This window comes from Globicephala melas, chromosome 7 (genome assembly GCF_963455315.2).
Source record: "Globicephala melas chromosome 7, mGloMel1.2, whole genome shotgun sequence".
In the NCBI taxonomy this organism is placed as follows: Eukaryota; Metazoa; Chordata; class Mammalia; order Artiodactyla; family Delphinidae; genus Globicephala; species Globicephala melas.
The window spans coordinates 22,117,310-22,141,915 of NC_083320.1; the positions used below are offsets into that span (position 1 = coordinate 22,117,310).

General features: G+C 39.3%; 1 protein-coding gene across 1 annotated transcript in view; it reads left to right on the forward strand.

The window, feature by feature from the left end:
* ABCA12 (ATP binding cassette subfamily A member 12) overlaps positions 1 to 24,606 on the forward strand; it is a 186,284-nt gene that overhangs the window by 44,870 nt on the left and 116,808 nt on the right. Inside the window, exon 3 of the mRNA XM_060301454.1 lies at positions 13,581 to 13,734. Within this exon, the coding sequence (XP_060157437.1) occupies positions 13,581 to 13,734 (154 nt within the window). The remainder of the gene's footprint in view (positions 1 to 13,580; positions 13,735 to 24,606) is intronic.

Sequence of the window (24,606 nt, forward strand, 5' to 3'; positions counted from 1 at the left end):
GACACACACACACACACACACACACACACACACACTAATAACCCAGAGTTACATTTTAAAAATGTTTAAATGAAAGAAGATTTAATAGAAGAATGAACCTTACTTAGCACCACAGACACGCAATATCTGTTCAGTAAATATTTATTGAATAGATGATGTATGGATTCACTTTGTGGATAATAAACTCAGTGGTTGGTGTTTTACATGTCAGTGTGTACCAGCTAGGTTTTCAGAGAAGCCAAGAACTAAGAGCCTGTAATGATAAATGTTATTGATTTCATTAATCAGCATCAATCTCTCCACTTTTATAAGGAACATGAATATAATGCAATGTTATCCTTTGTACTTATTATCCATTGAACTTACTATATCCATTGTTATCCATTGAACTTACTATAATTTAGGGATAAAATTTGAAACTTTGTCTTACAAATAATAAAGATAAAGATGTATATTATGTTAAAATCCTAAATCATGCTGTCTCACTGTGACCCTCAGGGTTTCATCTATTCATTGATTCATTTATTAATATAATTAATTATTGCTTACAATGTGTCAAGCATTGTGCTAAAAAATATGTAAGAATTTTTCTTTCTTTCAAATAGCTTATTCTTTTTTTTTTTTTTTTTTTTTTTGCGGTACGCGGCCCTCTCACTGCTGTGGCCTCTCCCGTTGCGGAGCACAGGCCCCGGACGCACAGGCTCAGCGGCCATGGCTCACGGGCCCAGCCGCTCCGCAGCATGTGGGATCCTTTCGGACCGGGGCACGAACCCGCATCCCCTGCATCGGCAGGCGGACTCTCGACCTCTGCGCCACCAGGGAAGCCCTAGCTTATTCTTTAGTCTCTCAAAAAGTGCAGTTTTATTGAGCTAATGTCTCTGTCTGAAGATTCACAGTCATATCAGTATTTAATCCTAAACTAAGGTCTCTCTGGGCTGCAAAGGTTAAAAAAAAAGCCGTTTTTCAGAGGGAGTAAAGTCAGGAAGAGCTAGTGTATTTGATTTTACCTCGTGATGGGCAGGGGAACAAGACAGCTCTCCTCAGGGAACAGCCTGATCTTCCAAATGGAAAGTGCATTTGTACGAGAACAAGGACAGTCCTGTGGTTCATGATAATTTGAAAGGTCAGGTTTATGCCATTCATAATTTTAATTATGTCTTTAAAAATGTAATTGAGAAGGAAATTTGCTCAAAAATTAGAAGAATGAAAAGACTTACTTTAATAAATTATTACAGATACACTTTGAGATTCATTTCCTTTCCCATACTTTCTTTATTCATATCTGGTTATCTGATTGTTTGCAGGTAATATTTCCAGATATACTTGTCTCATTTTGCGTGCTTGTCTTGGTGACAGATTCATGCCATGGTGTTTCACAAGGCGACTTATCATTTGCCTGATTAGAAGGCCTGATACTCTTTCTGCAGATGTGACCCTATATCCAAAAAGTTAAGAAAAATATAACTCCTCGAATGAATAACTCCATATTTTAAAAAGTCAGAATTTTCTTCCAAGATTTATCATTCACCTCTTCACTAGGGGGAAAGAACAAATTCCTTTCACCTGGAAACACAAAAATACCACCTAGGTTGGGTTCTGACCTGCTTCGAGAAAAACACAAAGAAACACAGTGGAAGTTCTCCGATTCTACCATTATTATAATACTTACAGATGTCACCAAGGCAGCCTACAGAATGCTTTCTGAGCCTAATGATGTCAAATGGAAGTGGCTTCATTACCAAAAAGACTGTGACAGTTCTTTCTTTAAAAATACAGTAAGGGGCTTCCCTGGTGGCGCAGTGGTTGAGAGTCTGCCTGCCGATGCAGGGGACGCGGGGTTCGTGCCCCGGTCCGGGAAGATCCCACATGCCGCGGAGCGGCTGGGCCCGTGAGCCACGGCCGCTGAGCCTGCGCGTCGGAAGCCTGTGCTCCGCAACAGGAGAGGCCACAATAGTGAGAGGCCTGCATAACGCAAAAAAAAAAAAAAATACAGTAAGTAGAAAATAGTACTTCTGTAGATAGTGCCAATGAGCAGAAAGCTCCTGAAGTTATTATGGAAGTGGGCAAAAATCCTTCTGTAGTGGTGAAAAAGAAAAAAAAAGAATAAGAGAGGATGTTGGGAGAAATGTGCATTCTTGGCTATATCAGTGAGTAATGAGATGGAGAGGTAGGTAAGAGAAAGGGGAGCCTCAGGAGGAGGAGAGAAAAGAAGAAATGGAAAGAAGAAGGTGGCAAGTGGAAAGGAAAGAACAAAAGATTAAGAAGAGAAAAGAGAATAGTAGGTAGATTAGATGAGATAAGGGAAAAGGAAAAGAAGGATGGAGGTCAGGTGTAAACAAGAAATGAACGAGGCAGGAGAGGGAGAGGGACATGTGTAAGAGGTTATCCTCCTGGGGGTCAGCAGACTACAGCCTGTGGACCAAAGCCAGTCCATTGCCTTTTTCATAAATTAAGTTTTATTGGAATACAAGCAGGCGCATTGATGTACACATTGTCTATGGTTGCTTTCATGCTACAATGGCAGGGTTGGGTAATTGTGATGGAGACAGTATGGCCCACACCATAAAATATTTACTATCTAACTCTTATAGAAAAGTTTGCAGTCTAATCCTGTTGTTCTCAAACTTTAGTGTGCATCAGAATTACCTAGAGGACTTGTTAAAATAAAGATTACTGAAACCCATCCCCAACGTTTTTTACGAAGTAGATCTCACATTTTCATTTCTAATAAGTTTCCAGGTGACGCTGATGCTGTTGAGCCAGGCACTGCACTTTGAGAGCTACTGCTGTAATTTTTATATCATGTCACCCTAATGTTGTACTGAATAAGGACATTCGTGCAGAAAGGGAAAGGAAAATCAAACTTGATCCTCCTTCTAGGTAAACACAGAGGCATAGGTTGATATCATAATTCTTTACAAAGTATCTTATTGAAAATTCTTAAACTGGATCTTTTTGTAATGCCAGTTTCATTCTTAAAACGATGAAAACTAAATTTGATTTCGTTAAAAGCTTAGTTAACTGGTGGTTTACTGCTAAAAATGTTTTACGGTTTGGTTTGAATCCACTCCCTGGAATACTGTTGGACTCTTGTCAGTGTTACTGGACTGTGTCAATAATGTTGACTGCATCCATCTTATGGGACCACCCGCTTCCCACCCATGGGTGGCTGCTCGTCCCACCTCACTGACGATGCCTGGCATAAGTGGCTTGAAATTTTGCTTACTACCCACCCCACCTCACTCCCAGACCCTGCTGGAGTCTCCGGGCTACAATTTCCCTGCAAAATTGCAAGTTCTTCAATAGCTTTGCTCCTGGAGATGGGTGTGAATGTTGTCCTGAGTGAGAGATTTTGGGGACTCGTGATACCAAGGACTTTATTCTGCCTCACACTCCATCCCAAGACCCTTAGATCTGGTTTTTCACCTACAAGTGGTGCCATAGTTTGCACATTTATCATCTTCCACCACATGTATCCTAAAATCTGTGCTCTGGCTGTGAACGTGGGCCACCAATGATTAGCTTTAACTTGGCATGCTCCTTGCTCGCTGCACAGAAGTTCTATGAAGGATAGAGAAATGTGACTCTTTTTCCAGCATCCTAGCGTTTAGGAATATAAAGACAAACATAATTTTGGAGCCTGAAAGTGCCAGAGACACCTTCAGAGCAGAATGAGTTCAGTTTAGAAGTAGCAGCTCTTCACAACATGGGATGGATGGTTGGATTCCACCATTGCTCTGAGTAATTACTTCCTTGTACACATAACTAAGATGGGCAGGAGATTGAAAATTTCATGTTTTTCACAAGAAAGCTACAATACAGTTTAAATCTATTTCATTCTGACTTGTTAGTTCTAGAGGATTTCCAGATTTTGTGACAAGTTGATGGGCATGAGAAAGTATACTGTGGATATCGAAGAAGGATGAATGACATACATGGAATACAGTAGATGCTTGATAAGTCAGTGCTATTGTTGTTGCTCTCTTGTTTCAATGAGTGTATGGTTCTTGGTTAAAAAGTGATGGTAAAATAAATAATGCAGGCAGTTCAGATTCTGCATGATGCTGTGTTAACTTAAACTTGTACATACCACAACAAGTTCCTCTTTTTCATGAACCCATTGTAACAAATTAAATATCAGTTATCAAAAAAACTGCAAAACGTGGACTGTCTATACTTTTTAAACACCATGGGATCTTATTTCTAAAGAAATTCCTTGATGAATTTTCCTGTAAAATAAGCATATCTGTTGTTAACCATAGCAGAGAATGTTGTGGGTTTAAATTCTTTCAAATTTTTCTTTAATAATCTTCAAATTGTAATTAGTGCCAGAGTAAGTAAAACTGGATGTAATGTGCCACCTCTTACTAGACCTTCTTCCCGTGACATCTTTTCCCTTCTCTTCCTTTCTTCCTGTTGCGATGTGGCTTCTCCTGAGCTGCCAGTTTTCAGCACTGGCTTAGTCACGCCATCAGCTTGGTGAGTGGTATAGAGCAAAGGGGTCACCTGTTTCTATCTGCCTTCCATTCAAACGACCCCCTGCATGTTTTGAGATGGACTAGGATTCTTCCTAACCCTGAGTTAGTGGCTCCAGGTGGAATCTGTGTAAAAGGGTGACTTACCATTAATGGTGAAATTCCACTGCAGAACTATAAAGGTCTTGCTGTATGCAGTTCACCGTGGCAGAAATTTCGTTATAGAGGGGTGATGTGAAATGCTAACACGTAATTTGCTGCTCTGTGCTTATTCAAGGAATTGCGCCACAGTGAAAACATTGAAGGTTCACTGCAATTTTCACTTGTTTAATATTAGGAGAGACATGGGTCTTTCTGGTTTCAGAAAAAGAAGCATCTTAGAAGGTAGTAGTGAATAGTCTGATGGATTTAAGTTCTTTCCAATTTATTTTGAATTTTTGAAACTTCAATTCATACTGGTATTATCATATGTGTTAGTTTTTCCTACAGCTGCTGTAACAGATTACCACAAACTTTGTGACTTTAAAACAACACCAACTTACTAATTTATGGTTCTGGAGTTCAGAAGCCCAAAATTTAGTCTTAGTGAGTTAAAAATTAATGTGTTGGCAGGGCTGCATTTCTTCCGAAGGCTCTAGGAGGATCTGTTTTCTGGCTTCTAGAGGTTGCCCACTTTCCTTGGCTTTTGGCTCTTTCCTCAGTCTTCAAAGTCAACAGTATAGCATCTTCTAATCTTTCTCTCCATTTCATTTTTTTTTTCTCTTTAATTTTTTTTCTGGCCAACTTTCCTATTACCCCTTCCTTTTTATTTTCAATTTTATTTTTTTATGTAGATCTGCATTTCAGTTACTTAGATTGAATTTCTATTTATTATTCTTTCTACTGATAGTGCATACTTAGCCATGTTGCTCTTACTATTTTTTCTTCTTTCTTTTTATAATAAAAACATATCTGTACCGACAATCTTTTTAACAGATTCATGAGGAAGTTAAGGTTTTGCTCTGCAGTCTTTGGTTTGGAATTACCCTCATTTTTTCTCAACCTGCCTTTTTTATTTTATTTTATTTTTATTTATTTATTTATTTATGTATTATTTTATTTTATGTTTTTAACATCTTTACTGGAGTAAAATTGCTTTACAATGGTATGTTAGTTTCTGCTTTATAACAAAGTGAATCAGTTATATATATACATATATCCCCATATCTCTTACCTCTGGCGTCTCCCTCCCTACCACCCTCCCTATCCCACCCCTCTAGGTGGTCACAAAGCACGGAGCTGATCTCCCAGTGCTATGCAGCTGCTTCCCACTAGCTATGTGTTTTAAATTTTGTAGTGTATATATGTCCATGCCACTGTCTCACTTTGTCCGAGCTTACCCTTCCCCCTCCCTGTATCCTCAAGTCCGTTCTCTAGTAGGTCTGCGTATTTATTCCCGTCTTGCCCCTAGGTTCTTCATGACCATTTTTGTTTGTTTGTTTTTTAGATTCCATATATATGTGTTAGCATACGTATTTGTTTTTCTCTTTCTGACTTACTTCGCTCTATATGACAGACTCTGGGTCCATCCACCTCACCACAAATAACTCAGTTTTGTTTCCTTGTATGGCTGAGTAATATTCCATTGTGTATATGTGCTACATCTTCTTTCTCCATTCATCTGTTGATGGACACTTAGGTTGCTTCCATGTCCTGGCTATTGTAAATAGAGCTGCAGTGAACATTGCGGTACATGACTCTTTTTGAATTCTGGTTTTCTCAGGGTATATGCCCAGTAGTGGGATTACTGGGTCATATGGTAGTTCTATTTTTAGTTTTTTAAGGAACCTCCATACTGTCCTCCATAGTGGCTGTATCAATTTACATTCCCACCAACAGTGGAAGAGCGTTCCCTTTTCTCCACACCCTCTCCAGCATTTATTGTTTGTAGATTTTTTGATGATGGCCGTTCTGACTGGTGTGAGATGATATCTCATTGTAGTTTTGATTTGCATTTCTCTAATGATTAATGATGTTGAGCATTCTTTCATGTGTTTGTTGACAATCTGTGTGTCTTCTTTGGAGAAATATCTATTTAGGACTTCTGCCCATTTTGGGGTTGGGCTGTTTGTTTTTTTGATACTGAGCTGCACGTGCTGCTTGTAAATTTTGGAGATTAATCCTTTGTCAGTTGCTTCGTTTGCAAATATTTTCTCCCATTCTGAGGGTTGTCTTTTGGTCTTGTTTATGGTTTCCTTTGCTGTGCAAAAGCTTTTAAGTTTCATTAGGTCCCATTTGTTTATTTTTGTTTTTATTTCCATTTCTCTAGGAGGTGGATCAAAAAGGATATTTCTGTGATTTATGTCATGGAGTGTTCTGCCTATGTTTTCCTTTAAGAGTTTAATAGTGTCCGGTCTTACATTTAGGTCTCGAATCCATTTTGAGTTTATTTTTGTGTATGGTGTTAAGGAGTGTTCTAATTTCATTCTTTTCCATGTAACTGTCCAGCTTTCCCAACACCACTTATTGAAGAGACAGTCTTTTCTCCACTGTATATTCATGCCTCCTTTATCAAAGATAAAGTGACCATATGTGTGTGGGTTTATCTCTGGGCTTTCTATCCTGTTCCATTGATCTGTATTTCTGTTTTTGTGCCAGTACCATACTGTCTTGATTACTGTAGCTTTGTAGTATAGTCTGAAGTCAGGGAGCCTGATTCCACCAGCTCCGTTTTCTTTCTCAAGACTGCTTTGGCTATTCGGGGTCTTTTGTGTTTCCATACAAATTGTGAATTTTTATGTTCTTGTTCTGTGAAAAATGCCAGTGGTAGTTTGATAGGGATTGCATTGAATCTGTAGATTGCTTTGGGTAGTAGAGTCATTTTCACAATGTTGATTCTTCCAATCCACGAACATGGTATATCTCTCCATCTGTTTGTATCATCTTTAATTTCTTTCATCAGTGTCTTATAATTTTCTTCATACAGCTTTTTTTCTCCTTAGGTAGGTTTATTCCTAGGTATTTTATTCTTTTTGTTGCAGTGGTAAATGGGAATGTTTTCTTAATTTCACTTTCAGATTTTTCATCATTAGGATATAGGAATGCAAGAGATTTCTGTGCATTAACTTTGTATCCTGCTATTTTACCAAATTCATTGATTAGGTCTAGTAGTTTTCTGCTAGCATCTTTAGGATTCTCTATGTATAGTATCATGTCATATGCAAACAGTGACAGTTTTACTCCTTCATTTCCGATTTGGACTCCTTTTATTTCTTTTTCGTCTCTGATTGCTATGGCTAAAACTTCCAAAACTATGTTGAATAATAGTTGTGAGAGTGGGCAACCTTGTCTTGTTCCTGATCTTAGTGGAAATGCTTTCATTTTTTACCCCTGAGGGCAATGTTCGCTGTGGGTTTGTCATATATGGCATTTATTCTGTTGAGGTAAGTTCCCTCTATGCCTACTCTCTTGAGAGTTTTTATCGTAAATGGGTGTTGAATTTTGTCGAAAGCTTTCTCTGCATCTATTGAGATGATCATATGGTTTTTCTCCTTCAATTTGTTAATATGGTGTATCACGTTGATTGATTTGCATATATTGAAGAATCCTTGCATTCCTGGGATAAATCCCACTTGATCATGGTGTATGATCCTTGTAATGTGCTGTTGGATTCTGTTTGCTGGTGTTTTGTTGAGGACTTCTGCATCGATGTTCATCAGTGATATTGGCCTGTAGTTTTCTTTTTGTGTGACATCTTTGTCTGGTTTTAGTATCAGGGTGATGGTGGCCTTGCAGAATGAGTTTGGGGGTGTTCCTCCCTCTGCTATATTTTGGAAGAGTTTGAGAGGGATAGGTGTTAGCTCTTCTCTAAATGTTTGATAGAATTCGCCTGTGAAGCCATCTGGTCCTGGGCTTTTGTTTGTTGGAAAATTTTTAATCACAGTTTCAATTTCAGTGCTTGTGATTGGTCTGTTCATATTTTCTATTTCTTCCTGGTTCAGGGTCGGAAGGTTGTGCTTTTCTAAGAATTTGTCCATTTTTTCCGGGTTGTCCATTTTATTGGCATATAGTTGCTTGTAGTAATCTCTCATGATCCTTTGTATTCTGCAGTGTCAGTTGTTACTTCTCCTTTTTCACTTCTAATTCTATTGATTTGAGTCACTCCCTTTTTTCCTGATGAATCTTGCTAATGGTTTATCAATTTTGTTTATCTTCTCAAAGAACCAACTTTTAGTTTTATTGATCTTTGCTATTGTTTCCTTCATTTCTTTTTCATTTATTTCTGATCTGATCTTTATGATTTCTTTCCTGCTGTTAACTTTGGGTTTTTTTGTTCTTCTTTCTCTAATTGCTTTTGTAAGGTTAGGTTGTTTATTTGAGATATTTCTTGTTTCTTAAGGTAGTATTGTATTGCTATAAACTTCCCTCTTAGAACTGCTTTTGCTGCATCCCATAGGTTTTGGGGCATCAGTTTTCATTGTCATTTGTTTCTTGGTATTTTTTGATTTCCTCAGTGATCTCTTGGTTATTAAGTAGTGTATTGTTTAATGTTTATATTTTTTATAGATTTTTTCCGGTAATGGATATCTAGTCTCATAGCGTTGTTCTCGGAAAAGATACTTGATATGATTTCAATCTTCTTAAATTTACCAAGGCTTGATTTGTGACCCAAGATATGATCTATCCTGGAGAATGTTCCATGAGCACTTGAGAAGAAAGTGTATTCTATTGTTTTTGGCTGGAATGTCCTATAAATATCAATTAAGTCCATCTTGTTTAATATATCATTTGAAGCTTGTGTTTCCTTATTTATTTTCATTTTGGATGATCTGTCTCTTGGTGAAAGTGGGGTGTAAAAGTCCTCTACTATGATTGTGTTACAGTCGATTTCCCCTTTTATGGCTGTTAGCATTTGCCTTATGTATTGAGGTGCTCCTATATTGGGTGCATAAATATTTACAATTGTTATATCTTCCTCTTGGATCGATCCCTTGATCATTATGTAGTGTCCTTCTTTGTCTCTTCTAATAGTCTTTGTTTTAAAGTCTATTTTGTCTGATATGAGAATTGCTACTCCAGCTTTCTTTTGATTTCCATTTGCATGGAATATCTTTTTCCATCCCCTCACTTTCAGTCTGTGTGTGTCCCTAGGTCTGAAGTGGGTCTGTTGTAGACAGCATATATATGGGTCTTGTTTTTGTATCCATTCAGCCAGTCTATGTCTTTTGGTTGGAGCATTTAATCCATTTACATTTAAGGTAATTATCGATATGTATGTTCCTATTACCATTTTCTTAATTGTTTGGGGTTTGTCATTGTAGGTCTTTTCCTCCTCTTGTGTTTCTTGCCTAGAGAAATTCCTTTAGCATTTGTTGTAAAGGTGGTTTGGTGGTGCTGAATTCTCTTAGCTTTTGCTTGTCTGTAAAAGTTTTAATTTCTCTGTCAAATCTGAATGAGATCCTTGCTGAGTAGAGTATTCTTGGTTGTAGGTTTTTCCCCTTCATCACTTGAAAGGTGTCCTACCACTCCCTTCTGGCTTGCTGAGTTTCTGCTGAAAGATCAGCTGTTAGCCTTATGGGGATTCCCTTGTATGTTATTTGTTGTTTTACCCTTGCTGCTTTTAATATTTTTTCTTTGTATTTAATTTTTGATAGTTTGATTAATATGGTCTTGGCATGTTTCTCCTTGGGTTTATCCTGTATGGGACTCTCTGTGCTTCCTAGACTTAACCATTTCCTTTCCCTTATTAGGGAAATTTTCAACTATAATAGGTTCAAATATTTTCTCAGTCCGTTTCTTTTTCTCTTCTTCTTTTGGGACTCCTATAATTTGAATGTTGGTGCATTTAATGTTGTCCCAGAGGTCTCTGAGACTGTCCTCAATTCTTTTCATTCTTTTTCCTTTATTCTGCTCTGCAGTAGTTATTTCCACTATTTTATCTTCCAGGTCACTTAACCGTTTGTCTGCCTCAGTTATTCTGCTATTGATCCCATCTAGAGAACTTGTAATTGCATTTATTATATTGTTCATCACTGTTTGGTTTCTCTTTAGTTCTTCTAGGTCCTTGTTAAATGTTTCTTGTATTTTCTCCATTCTATTTCCAAGATTCTGGATCAACTTTACTATCATTATTCTGAATTCTTTTTCAGGTAGACTGCCTATTTCTTCTTCATTTGTTAGGTCTAGGTTTTTATCTTACTCCTTCATCTGCTGTGTGTTTCTCTGTCTTCTCAGTTTGCTTAAGTTACTGTGTTTGGAGTCTCCATTTTGCAGGCTGAAGGTTCATAGTTCCTGTTGTTTTTGGTGTCTGCCTCCAGTGGCTAAGGTTGGTTCAGTGAGTTGTGTAGGCTTCCTGGTGGAGGGGACTAATGCCTGTGTTCTGGTGGATGAGGCTGGATCTTGTCTTTCTGGTGGGCAGGTCCACGTCTGGTTGTGTGTTTTGGGGTGTCTGTGGCCTTATTATGATTTTGGGCAGCCTCTCTGCTAATGGGTGGTTTGTGGTCCTGCCTTGCTAGTTGTTTGGCATAGGGTGTCCAGCACTGTAGCTTGCTGGTCGTTGAGTGGAGCTGGGTCTTGGCTTTGAGATGGAGATCTCTGGGAGATATTTGCTGTTTGATATTATGTGGATCTGGGAGGTCTCTTGTAGACCAGTGTCCTGAACTTGGCTCTCCCATCTCAGAGGCACAACACTGACTCCTGGCTGCAGCACCAAGAGCCTGTCATCCACACGGCTCATGATAAAAGGGAGAAAAAAAAGAAAGAAAGAAAGAAGAGAGCACTGAAACCAAAAAACAAATCCACCAATGATAACAAGCACTAAAAACTGTACTACAAAAAACAAAAGAACAAAAAACAGACAGACATTACCCTAGGACAAATGGCAAAAGCAAAGCTATACAGACAAAATCACACCCAGAAACATACACATACACACTCACAAAAAGAGAAAAAGAGAAAAATATATATATATCATTGCTCTCAAAGTCCATCTCCTCAATTTGGGCTGATTCGTTGTCTGTTCAGGTATTCCACAGATGCAGGGTACATCACGTTGATTGTGGAGATTTAATCCACTGCTCCTGAGGCTGCTGGGAGAGATTTCCCTTTCTCTTGTTTGTTCGCACAGTTCCCACGGTTCAGCTTTGGATTTGGCCCCACCTCTGCATGTATGTCACCTGAGGGCGTCTGTTCTTTGCTCAGACAGGATGGGGTTAAAGGAGCAGCTGATTCGGGGGCTCTGGCTCACTCAGGCCAGGGGGAGGGAGGGGGCACGGAGTGCGGGGTGAGCCTGTGGTGGCAGAGGCCGGGGCGACGTTGCAACAGCCTGAGGCGCGCGTGTGTTCTCTGGGGGAAGTTGTCCCTGGATCACAGGACCCTGGCAGTTGTGGGCTGCACAGGCTCCTGGGAGGTAAACCTGCCTTTTTTGAAAGTTCATTGTCTCTGTATTCCCCGAAGGGAGGAAGCTAGTGTTTTAGAATCAAACCTAATTGTGAAAAGATTTGTAATTCACAGCTTGCCTTTTATCTTTTTTTTTTTTTTTACATCTTTATTGGAGTATAATTGCTTTACAATGATGTGTTAGTTTCTGCTTTATAACAAAGTGAATCAGTTATACATATGTTCCCATATCTCTTCCCTCTTGCGTCTCCCTCCCTCCCACCCTCCCTATCCCACCCCTCCAGGCGGTCACAAAGCACCGAGCTGATCTCCCTGTGCTATGCAGCTGCTTCCCACTAGCTATCTACCTTACATTTGGTAGGGTATATATGTCCATGCCTCTCTTTCGCTTTGTCACAGCTTACCCTTCCCCCTCCCCATATCCTCAAGTCCATTCTCTAGTAGGTCTGTGTCTTTATTCCTGCCTTACCCCTAGGTTCTTCGTGACATTTTTTTTCTCTTAAATTCCATATATATGTGTTAGCATACAGTATTTGTCTTTCTCTTTCTGACTTACTTCACTCTGTACGACAGACTCTAGGTCTATCCACCTCATTACAAATATCTCAATTTCTTTTCTTTTTATGGCTGAGTAATATTCCATTGTATATATGTGCCACTGGTACAGCCACTATGGAGAACAGTATGGAGGTTCCTTAAAAAACTACAAATAGAACTACCATATGACCCAGCAATCCCACTACTGGGCATATACCCTGAGAAAACCAAAATCCAAAAAGAGTCATGTACCACAATGTTCATTGCCTTTTATCTTGACTCATGTGTGTGCCGTCATCATATTTTACAAAGCAAATATTAAAATAAAGGTTACAAAACCATTAACTGTTACAATACTTGTGGCTTTAATATTGGGGAAAATCTGCATATTAATTCATACCATTATTATTGGTTTTTAAATAGGAAGAAAATGTTGTGTGTCCAGGATAATTAATTTAGCTATTATGTTAAATTTTGAGGACACCAAAAATATTTCCTATATTTGGAAGATTGGCTGCATTTATAATGACTTTGATTACAAAAGAAGACATGTACATTGTTGGAGAAAATAGTTAATATACAGTCAAATGAAAGTAAACAAAGTCATTTGAAATAACCACCAAGGAAAAAAATTCCTCCAGGTTTTTTATTTTTTTAATTTATTTATTGTTTACTTGACCATGCCATGCGGCATGTGGGATTTTAGTTCCCTGACAAGAGATCGAACCCAAGACCCCTGCAGTGGAAGTGTGGACTCTTAACCACTGGACTGCCAGGGAAGTCCCACTCCAGATTTTTTAATATACTACATATATTTATATATATTTTTTACAATTATGGCTATTCTGGTCATACTGTTTTCTGATCTCCTCTTTTTAATAAGCAGTGTATTAGAAATATTTTCCATATTATTTGACAACATTTTTATTGGCTGCCTTGTGTTTTATTATATGGGTACACTGTGATTTATTTTTAAAACACTCTGGAAAACATTCTTGCAGCTACTTCCTTAGAGTAAATCCCAGGAAGAGAAGTTTTTGGGGCAACAAGCATTTTAAAGTCTTTTGATACATGGGGGACCCAAACAGTCATAATGCAGAAGATAATTTCACAAAACTGCACTCCTTTCCCTTCCCAGGCAAACATCACAGTGATCTAATTATTGTTTGTTTGTTTGTTTTTAACTTTTAGGTTACCTTGCACCTCGAAACCTTCCTAGTACTGGCTTCTTCCCATTGCTGCAAACCCTACTCTGTGACACAGACTCTAAATGCAAAGACACACCCTATGGGCCACAGGATCTGCTTCGTAGGCAAGGAATTGACGATGCACAATTTAAAGACAGGTAGGGACACTTCCAAGTGTGTTCAGTTGCTGTGAGAGATCAGACCTTGTTTCCTTATGAGATCTCCAGGAAGCCTTCCTAGGTTAGGTATACAACTTTATTTTCTCTATCTACAAATGTGATGATCTAAATATGAATGAATGAGGTGGGTACAAACTGGAATTACCATTTTTATGTAGGATTAAGCATAATCTACTTTGATGAATTACTCAAATTTTGCCTTTTAAAACTACTTACGGAGGACTTCCGGGAAGATGGCGGAAGAGTAAGACGCGGAGATCACCTTCCTCACCACAGATACACCAGAAATACATCTACGCGTGGAACAGCTCCTACGGAGCACCTACTGAACGCTGGCAGAAGACCTCAGACCTCCCAAAAGGCAAGGAACCCCACACGTACCTGGTTAGGGCAAAAGAAAAAACTAAACAGAGACAAAAGGATAGGGACAGGTCCTGCACCAGCGGGAGAGAGCTGTGAAGGAGGAAAAGTGTCCACACACTAGGAAGCCCCTTCGCGGGTGGAGACTTCGGGAGGCGGAGTGGGGGAGCTTGGGAGCCGCGGAGGAGAGCACAGCAGCAGGGGTGCGGAGGGCAAAGCGGACAGATTCCAGCGCAGAGGATCGGGCCGACCGGAACTCACCAGCCGAGAGGCTTGTCTGCTCGCCCGCCGGGGCGGGCGGGACTGGGAGCTGAGGCTCCGGCTTTTGTCGGAGCGCCGGGAGAGGACTGAGGTTGGCGGCGTGAACACAGCCTGCAGGGCGTTAGTGCACCGCGGCTAGCCGGGAGAGAGTCCGGGGAAAAGTCTGGACCTGCCGAAGAGGCAAGAGACTTTTACGTCCCTCTTTGTTTCCTGGTGCACGAGGAGAGGGGATTAAGAACGCTGCTTGAGAGAGCTCCAGGGACGGGTGCGAGCCGCGGCTAAAAGTGCGGAGCCCAGAGACAGACATGAGACGCTAAGGCTGCTGCTGCCGCCACCAGGAGGCCTGTGTGCGAACACAGGTCACTAGCCAGACGCCCTTCCGGGGAGCCTGTGCAGCCCGCCACTGCCAGGGTCCCGGGATCCAGGGACAACTCCCCCGGGAGAACGCACGGCGCGCCTCAGGCTGCAACGTCACGCCGGCCTCTGCCGCCCGCAGGCCCACCCCACACTCGGTGACCCTCCCTACCCCCCGGCCTGAGTGAGCCAGAGCCTCCGAATCAGCGGCTCCTTTAACCCCGTCCTGTCTGAGCAAAGAACAGACGCCCTCCGGCGACCTACACGCACAGGCGGGGCCAAATCCAAAGCTGAGCCCCTGGGAACTGTGAGAACAAAGAAGAGAAAGGGAAATCTCTCCCAGCAGCCTCAGAAGCAGCGGATTAAAGCTCCACAATCAACTTGATATACCCTGCATCTGTGGAATACCTGAATAGACAACGAATCATCCCAAGTTAAGGAGCCCTGTGGATGAAACGCTCTTGGTGCTGCAGCCAGGAGTCAGTGCTGTGCCTCTGAGGTGGGAGAGCCAACTTCAGGACACTGGTCCACAAGAGGCCTCCCAGCTGCACATAGTATCAAACAGCAAAAATCTCCGAGAGATCTCCATCTCAACGCCAGCACCCAGCTTCACTCAACGACCAGCAAGCTACAGTGCTGGACATCCTATGCCAAACAACTAGCAAGACAGGAACACAACCCCACCCATTAGCAGAGAGGCTGCCCAAAATCATAATAAGTCTACAGACACCCCAAAACACACCACCAGACGTGGACCTGCCCACCAGAAAGACAAGATCCAGCCTCATCCACCAGAACACAGGCACTAGTCCCCTCCACCAGGAAGCCTACACAACCCACTGAACCAACCTTAGCCACTGGGGACAGACACAAAAAACAACAGGAACTATGAACCTTCAGCCTGCAAAAAAGGAGATCCCAAACACAGTAAGATAAGCAAAATGAAAAGACAGAAAAACACACAGCAGATGAAGGAGCAAGATAAAAACCCACCAGACCTAACAAATGAAGAGGAAATAGGCAGTCTACCTGAAAAAGAATTCAGAATAATGATAGTAAGGTTGATCCAAAATCTTGGAGATAGAGTGGACAATAGAATGGACAAAATGCAAGAATCAGTTAACAAGGATCTAGAAGAACTAAAGATGAAACAAGCAATGATGAACAACACAATAAATGAAATTAAAAGTACTCTAGATGGGATCAATAGCAGAATAACTGAGGCAGAAGAACGGATAAGTGACCTGGAAGATAAAATAGTGGAAATAACTACTGCAGAGCAGAATAAAGAAAAAAGAATGAAAAGAACTGAGGACAGTCTCAGAGACCTCTGGGACAACATTAAACGCACCAACATTCGAATTATAGGGGTTCCAGAAGAAGAAGAGAAAAAGAAAGGGACTGAGAAAATATTTGAAGAGATTATAGTTGAAAACTTCCCTAATATGGGAAAGGAAATAGTTAATCAAGTCCAGGAAGCACAGAGAGTCCCATACAGGATAAATCCAAGGAGAAATATGCCAAGACACATATTAATCAAACTGTCAAAAATTAAATACAAAGAAAACATATTAAAAGCAGCAAGGGATAAACAACAAATAACACACAAGGGAATCCCCATAAGGTTAACAGCTGATCTTTCAGCAGAAACTCTGCAAGCCAGAAGGGAGTGGCAGGACATATTGAAAGTGTTGAAGGAGAAAAACCTGCAACCAAGATTACTCTACCCAGCAAGGATCTCATTCAGATTTGATGGAGAAATTAAAACCTTTACAGACAAGCAAAAGCTGAGAGAGTTCAGCACCACCAAACCAGCTCTACAACAACTGCTAAAGGAACTTCTCTAGGCAAGAAACACAAAAGAAGGAAAAGACCTACAATAACAAACCCAAAACAATTAAGAAAATGGGAATGGGAACACACATATCGATAATTATCTTAAATGTAAATGGACTAAATGCTCCCACCAAAAGACACAGATTGGCTGAATGGATACAAAAACAAGACCCATATATTTGCTGTCTACAAGAGACCCACTTCAGACCTAGAGACACATACAGACTGAAAGTAAGGGGATGGAAAAAGGTATTTCATGCAAATGGAAACCAAAAGAAAGCTGGAGTAGCAATTCTCATATCAGACAAAATAGACTTTAAAACAAAGACTATTAGAAGAGACAAAGAAGGACACTACATAATGATCAAGGGATCGATCCAAGAGGAAGATATAACAATTGTAAATATTTTTGCACCCAACATAGGTGCACCTCAATACATAAGGCAAATACTGACAACCATAAAAGGGGAAATCGACAGTAACACATTCATAGTAGGGGACTTTAACACCCCACTTTCACCAATGGACAGATCATCCAAAATGAAAAGAAATAAGGAAACACAAGCTTTAATGATACATTAAATGAGATGGAGTTAATTGATATTTATAGGACATTCCATCCAAAAACAACAGAATACACATTTTTCTCAACTGCTCATGGAACATTCTCCAGGATCATATCTTGGGTCACAAATCAAGCCTTGGTAAATTTAAGAAAATTGAAATTGTATCAAGTATCTTTTCCGACCACAACGCTATGAGACTCGATATCAATTACAGGAGAAGATCTGTAAAAAATACAAACACATGGAGGCTAAACAATACACTACTTAATAACGAAGTGATCACTGAAGAAATCAAAGAGGAAATCAAAAAATACCTAGAAACAAATGACAATGGAGACACGACGACTCAAAATCTATGGGATGCAGCAAAAGCAGTTCTAAGAGGGAAGTTTATAGCAATACAATCTTACCTTAAGAAACAGGAAACATCTCGAATAAACAACCTAACCTTGCACCTAAAGCAATTAGAGAAAGAAGAACAAAAAAACCCCAAAGTTAGCAGGAGGAAAGAAATCATAAAAATCAGATCAGAAATAAATGAAAAACAAATGAAGGAAACGATAGCAAAGATCAATAAAACTAAAAGCTGGTTCTTTGAAAGGATAAACAAAATTGATAAACCATTAGCCAGACTCATCAAGAAAAAAAGGGAGAAGACTCAAATCAATAGAATTAGAAATGAAAAAGGAGAAGTAACAACTGACACTGCAGAAATACAAAAGATCATGAGAGATTACTACAAGCAACTCTATGCCAATAAAATGGACAACCTGGAAGAAATGGACAAATTCTTAGAAAGGCACAACCTGCCAAGACTGAATCAGGAAGAAATAGAAAATATGAACAGACCAATCACAAGCACTGATATTGAAACTGTGATTAAAAATCTTCCAACAAGCAAAAGCCCAGGACCAGATGGCTTCACAGGCGAATTCTATCAAACATTTAGAGAAGAGCTATCACCTATCCTTCTCATACTCTTCCAAAATATAGCAGAGGGAGGAACACTCCCCAACTCATTCTACCAGGCCACCATCACCCTGATACCAAAACCAGACAAGGATGTCACAAAGAAAGAAAACTACAGGCCAATATCACTGATGAACATAGATGCTAAGATCCTCAACAAAATACTAGCAAACAGAATCCAACAGCACATTAAACGGATCATACACCATGATCAAGTGGGGTTTATTCCAGGAATGCAAGGATTCTTCAATATATGCAAATCAATCAACGTGATACACCATATTAACAAATTGAAGGAGAAAAACCATATGATCATCTCAATAGATGCAGAGAAAGCTTTCGACAAAATTCAACACCCATTTATGATAAAAACCCTGCAGAAAGTAGGCATAGAGGGAACTTTCCTCAACATAATAAAGGCCATATATGATAAACCCACAGCCAACATCGACCTCAATGGTGAAAAACTGAAAGCATTTCCACTAAGATCAGGAACAAGACAAGGTTGCCCACTCTCACCACTATTATTCAACATAGTTTTGGAAGTTTTAGCCACAGCAATCAGAGAAGAAAAGGAAATAAAAGGAATCCAAATCGGAAAAGAAGTAGTAAAGCTGTCACTGTTTGCAGATGACATGATACTATACATAGAGAATCCTAAAGATACTACCAGAAAACTACTAGAGCTAATCAATGAATTTGGTAAAGTAGCAGGATACAAAATTAATGCACAGAAATCTCTGGCATTCCTATACACTAAGGATGAAAAATCTGAAAGTGAAATCAAGAAAACACTCCCATTTACCATTGCAACAAAAAGAATAAAATACCTAGGAATAAACCTACCTAAGGAGACAAAAGACCTGTATGCAGAAAATTATAAGACACTGATGAAAGAAATTAAAGATGATACAAATAGATGGAGAGATATACCATGTTCTTGGATTGGAAGAATCAACATTGTGAAAATGACTCTACTACCCAAAGCAATCTACAGATTTAATGCAATCCCTATGAAACTACCACTGGCATTTTTCACAGAACTAGAACAAAAAATTTCACAATTTGTATGGAAACACAAAAGACCCCGAATAGCCAAAGCAATCTTGAGAAGGAAAGAAGGAACTGGAGGAATCAGGCTCCCTGACTTCAGACTATACTACAAAGCTACAGTAATCAAGACAGTATGGTACTGGCACAAAAACAGAAATACAGATCAATGGAACAGGATAGAAAGCCCAGAGATAAACCCACGCACATATGGTCACCTTATCTTTGACAAAGGAGGCAGAAATGTACAGTGGAGAAAGGACAGCCTATTCAATAAGTGGTGCTGGGAAAACTGGACAGCTACATGTAAAAGTATGAGATTAGATCACTCCCTAACACCATACACAAAAATAAGCTCAAAATGGATTAAAGACCTAAATGTAAGGCCAGAAACTATCAAACTCTTAGAGGAAAACATAGGCAGAACACTCTATGACATAAATCACAGCAAGGTCCTTTTTGACCCACCTCCTAGAGAAATGGAAATAAAAACAAAAGTAAACAAATGGGACCTAATGAAACTTAAAAGCTTTTGCGCAGCAAAGGAAACCATAAAGAAGACCAAAAGACAACCCTCAGAATGGGAGAAAATATTTGCAAACGAAGCAACTGACAAAGGATTAATCTCCAAAATTTATAAGCAGCTCATGCAGCTTAATAACAAAAAAACAAACAACCCAATCCAAAAATGGGCAGAAGACCTAAATAGACATTTCTCCAAAGAAGATATACAGAGTGCCAACAAACACATGAAAGAATGCTCAACATCACTAATCATTAGAGAAAATCAAAACTACAATGAGATATCATCTCACACCAGTCAGAATGGCCATCATCAAAAAATCTAGAAACAATAAATGCTGGAGAGGGTGTGGAGAAAAGGGAACCCTCTTACACTCTTGGTGGGAATGTAAATTGATATAGCCACTGTGGGGAACAGTATGGAGGTTCCTTAAAAAGCTACAAATAGAACTACCATATGACCCAGCAATCCCACTACTGGGCATATACCCTGAGAAAACCATAATTCAAAAAGAGTCATGTACCAAAATGTTCATTGCAGCTCTATTTACAATAGCCCAGAGATGGAAACAACCTAAGTGTCCATCATCGGATGAATGGATAAAGAAGATATGGCACATATATACAATGGAATATTACTCAGCCATAAAAAGAGACGAAATTGAGCTATTTGTAATGAGGTGGATAGACCTAGAGTCTGTCATACAGAGTGAAGTAAGTCAGAAAGAGAGAGACAAATACCGTATGCTAACACATATATATGGAATTTAAGGAGAAAAAAAAAAAATCATGAAAAACCTAGGGGTGAAACAGGAATAAAGACACAGACTTACTAGAGAATGGACTTGAGGCTATGGGGAGGGGGAAGGGTAAACGGTGACAAAGCGATAAAGAGGCATGGACATATATACACTACCAAACGTAAGGTAGTTAGCTAGTGGGAAGCAGCCGCATAGCACAGGGAGATCAGCTCGGTGCTTTGTGACCGCCTGGAGGGGTGGGATAGGGAGGGTGGGAGGGAGGGAGACGCAAGCGGGAAGAGATATGGGAACATATGTATATATATAACTGATTCATTTTGTTGTGAAGCTGAAACTAACATACCATTGTAAAGCAATTATACTCCAATAAAGATGTTTAAAAAAAAAAAAAAAAACTACAGTGAGATATCATCTCATGCCAGTCAGAATGGCCATCATAAAAAAAAAAAAAAAAGAAAAAGAAAAAAAGAAATGTTCTGTATCTCAAACTGGGTAGTGGTTCCATAAGTGTAAACATAGGCAAAAATTCAATGAGCTACACACCTTGACCTACGCATTTTATCGTATGTAAACCATACCTCAATTTAAAAAGGAAAAGCATCCAATACAAGTAAGGTACTGTAACCAGAAATCAAGGATAAGAATCATGAAATCAGAACATGTTAAAAAAAAAACAGACCTTTCCAGGATCTAGCACAGCACTGTACATCGAGTAGATGGCTAAACAAGTATTTATTGTAAAAGTTTAGTAAGAATATCCTAGGTGGTTTGGAAGATCCCTTCTGAACTAATTAGAACTTTTAATGTGACTATTTTTCAGAATATTCCAAATATAGATAGGCTCAGCCTATAAAATATCCTCCAAAAGATGGACATTATAGGTCTAGAAAAGCTATGCCTCAAAACACAAAGAAAATACAATTGTCTTAACTCTGAGTACAGATTTAAGAAATCTCCTTATCTAAAGAAAGCAGTCCATTCTCAACACTTTACAACCACTGACAGTACAAATCTATCTATGGTCTTCTAGGGGGAAAAAAAAAAAAACAACTACTTACGGTTACCAGAGGATGGGGATGGGGATAAATTGGGAAATTGGGACGGACATATACACACTGCTATACACATAAAATAGATAACTATTAAGGAGCTACTGTATATCACAGGGGACCCTACTCAATACTCTGTGATGGTCTACAGGGGAAAAGAATCTTAAAAGAAAAAAAAAGGGTGGATATACGTGTATGTATAACTGATTCACTTTGCTGTACACCTGAAACTAACACAACATTGTAAATCAACTATACTCCAACAAAAATCAAAAAAAAGAAAAACAAAAAAAAAACCTGGGTTGGCAAGGCAGTCCTTCTTAACTTCCCTCAGAGATTCTCTATCCTACCTCAAATTGTCAGTGACATTGCCCTAAGACTCGATCACAAGCATAAGATATAGGGCGATGTCAGGGATATTATCTCCTGGAAGAATAACATATTTATCTAGCTCTATGTGGAACTTCTAGATATAACAGAAACCAGGAAATGTAAATAAGGAAATTAAGGGTCTAGAAATCAAAGTAATAAAGTTGAAAGTATTCTTAACTAAACAGCAATCTTTAAATGAAGTTAATGTGTATGGTATGAGAAGAAACTGAAGAATAAAGTTAGGGAATCTAGACCACTTACAACCTCAGTTTTCCATCCTGAGATTTTAAACCTAAAGAGACACCCAAGAGCCCAACTGTCTGTAGAACTGAGAAAAACATTGTAATCTGAATTGACCATGAGATTATCCTGGTAGAGATTTTTTTAAGTGTCTCGCAAGAAAAGATTATATTTATCTATAATCAGAGATATTTGGTTACAAAATTTTAATTTAAATTCCTTGACATGTAGCACCATTTCTCCTTTAATATTATCTTCGTGATTTTGATCATCAGATAATATGGGAGATACTTTAAGAGAGTTACTAACTACAAGCTGCTTAGCATAAAATATCAACATGTCAAGAATTGTCCTGGGAAATGACTTGAGACACCCAGTTATTGTGTTGCTAATTCACATTGGTTTTGTGAACCAAACAAATTCTCTACCATTTTGTTACTTGCATTCTAATGGAAAAGTAAGCAAAAAAGCAATAAAATAAATAGCATAATTACTGATAATAATAAATGTACTAGCAAGAAAATAGAGCAGGTTAAGAGGTAGAAACTGAAAGGTGGGAATTTAATAGGGTAGCAAAAGAAGGGCCTCTGCTAGAAGGTGACATTCGGGTAGAGACCAACAAGGACAGGGAAAAACCAGCACCAGCATGTGAACATCTAGAAGATAAAATTCCAGGCAGAGAAATAGTCAGTGATCCTGAAGTGGGGACAAACCTGATCATTTAGAGGAACAGAAAGTCGGCTAATATGACTAGAACATAGTGAGGGATAATGAAAGCGGTAGGGGATATGGTGAAACAATAAAAACCATGAGACAAAGAGCCTGAAGAACCAAACAGGTAAGCAAAGGGAAAGGATTTGTCTTTTGTTTTCAGTATAATGAGAAGCCACTGGAAATTTTTAAGCAGGGAAATGACATGACATATTTTCTATGAGACTAATATATTCTAGACATATACAAGCATTACCTCAGCTAGCAACTAGTTGAGTTGTGTATCTCTGCAAGGAGACCCAAAGCTGACTAGAGCCTATGCCCCCTTGTGTAATCAGTGTAGAGATAAAGTGAATGAATATTTTATTCATTCAACCACTTCATAGATGGTCTCTATGTCCCTATGTGAGTGATGAATTAGGCAAAGTTTATGCCTATGTTCTAGCAGGATAAGGTAAATATTAAATCAACGATAGTAGGAGATAGTGCAATGAAGAGTGCCAGAAGGATGCTGAAGCAAGACACCTCCATACTTAGAAAGAGAGCTTTCAGCTGACATAATCAGGTAAATCTTCATGGAAAAGTTGTACTTGAGATGGACATTTCGTGAGCCAAGTGATAGAGAAGATATGGGGAAAATTAATGTCCATTATTTACAAATTGGATTACAGCTTCAGCTGGGGCTCTCATCTTTGTATCTTTTTTTTTTTTTCCATGAAGAACTAAGTAACAATGAGGGAAATAGTTAACAAAATCTAAGAAGTCCATAAATATACCTCTGCTCAAAGAAGTATTTTTCTATGTAATATAATAGAGAACCAAATCCATGGAGTCCCCTGAGATGAGCCATTGAGTTGGTTTTGGAACCAGGATTAAAGTCCAGGTTTATTTTGCCCTCTGTCGGTTATTCTCCAGATAGCTGATCATGTCTCTTTGTTTTCAGTTTTATTCCAATCTCCAGGTATTTTATTGAGCTCAAGCTCTATATTGCTGTATATTCAGTATTTTCTCTAAACTACCAAGTAATTGGAACTTAATTTGGAAAATGATGTACAATAATAAAATTGCATTAATGATATTCCCCACCATGCTATTAACTTTTATGCTTTATAGCCATGCAGTGAAACTGGGGCATGGTTACTAGGTAAGCCGTTCCATGCTAAGTAAGCCATTGCACTAAATTACTTCCCTTCGGTGAAGAAAGATTCACCAGCATAGCCTCATTAAGGAACAAAACAGTCAGGGGAAAAAAAATGCCGTCTTTGGCTTCATCAAAAGAGGCCCACCTGGGGCTTCCCTGGTGGCGCAGTGGTTGAGAGTCCGCCTGCCGATGCAGGGGACACGGGTTCGTACCCCGGTCTGGGAAGATCCCACATGCCGAGGAGCGGCTGGGACCGTGAGCCATGGCCGCTGAGCCTGCGCATCCGGAGACTGTGCTCCGCAATGGGAGAGGCCGCAACAGTGAGAAGCCCGCGTGCCGCAAAAAAAAAAAAAAAAAAGGCCCACCATGTTTATTTTGAAACACTCAGTCACTACTTGCTGGCCAGTCGCCAAGTTTTTTCATGCGTTTTTGCATTGGCACCAACCTTCTGTTATTAAATTCATATTTTTCTTAAGCATTAGCTTCAGGATGAGGTGCTTTAAAAAAAAATTCAACACTATACTCAGCATCAACTGTAACTAGCTGTCTGAGAGAAGAAATGATTACATTTATGATTTTTTGGCCCTTAATGCACAAGGGATGATCCAGCATCATGGGACATACCCTTGTGGTCCTTCCTCCCTGCCCTGCCTCTAAGA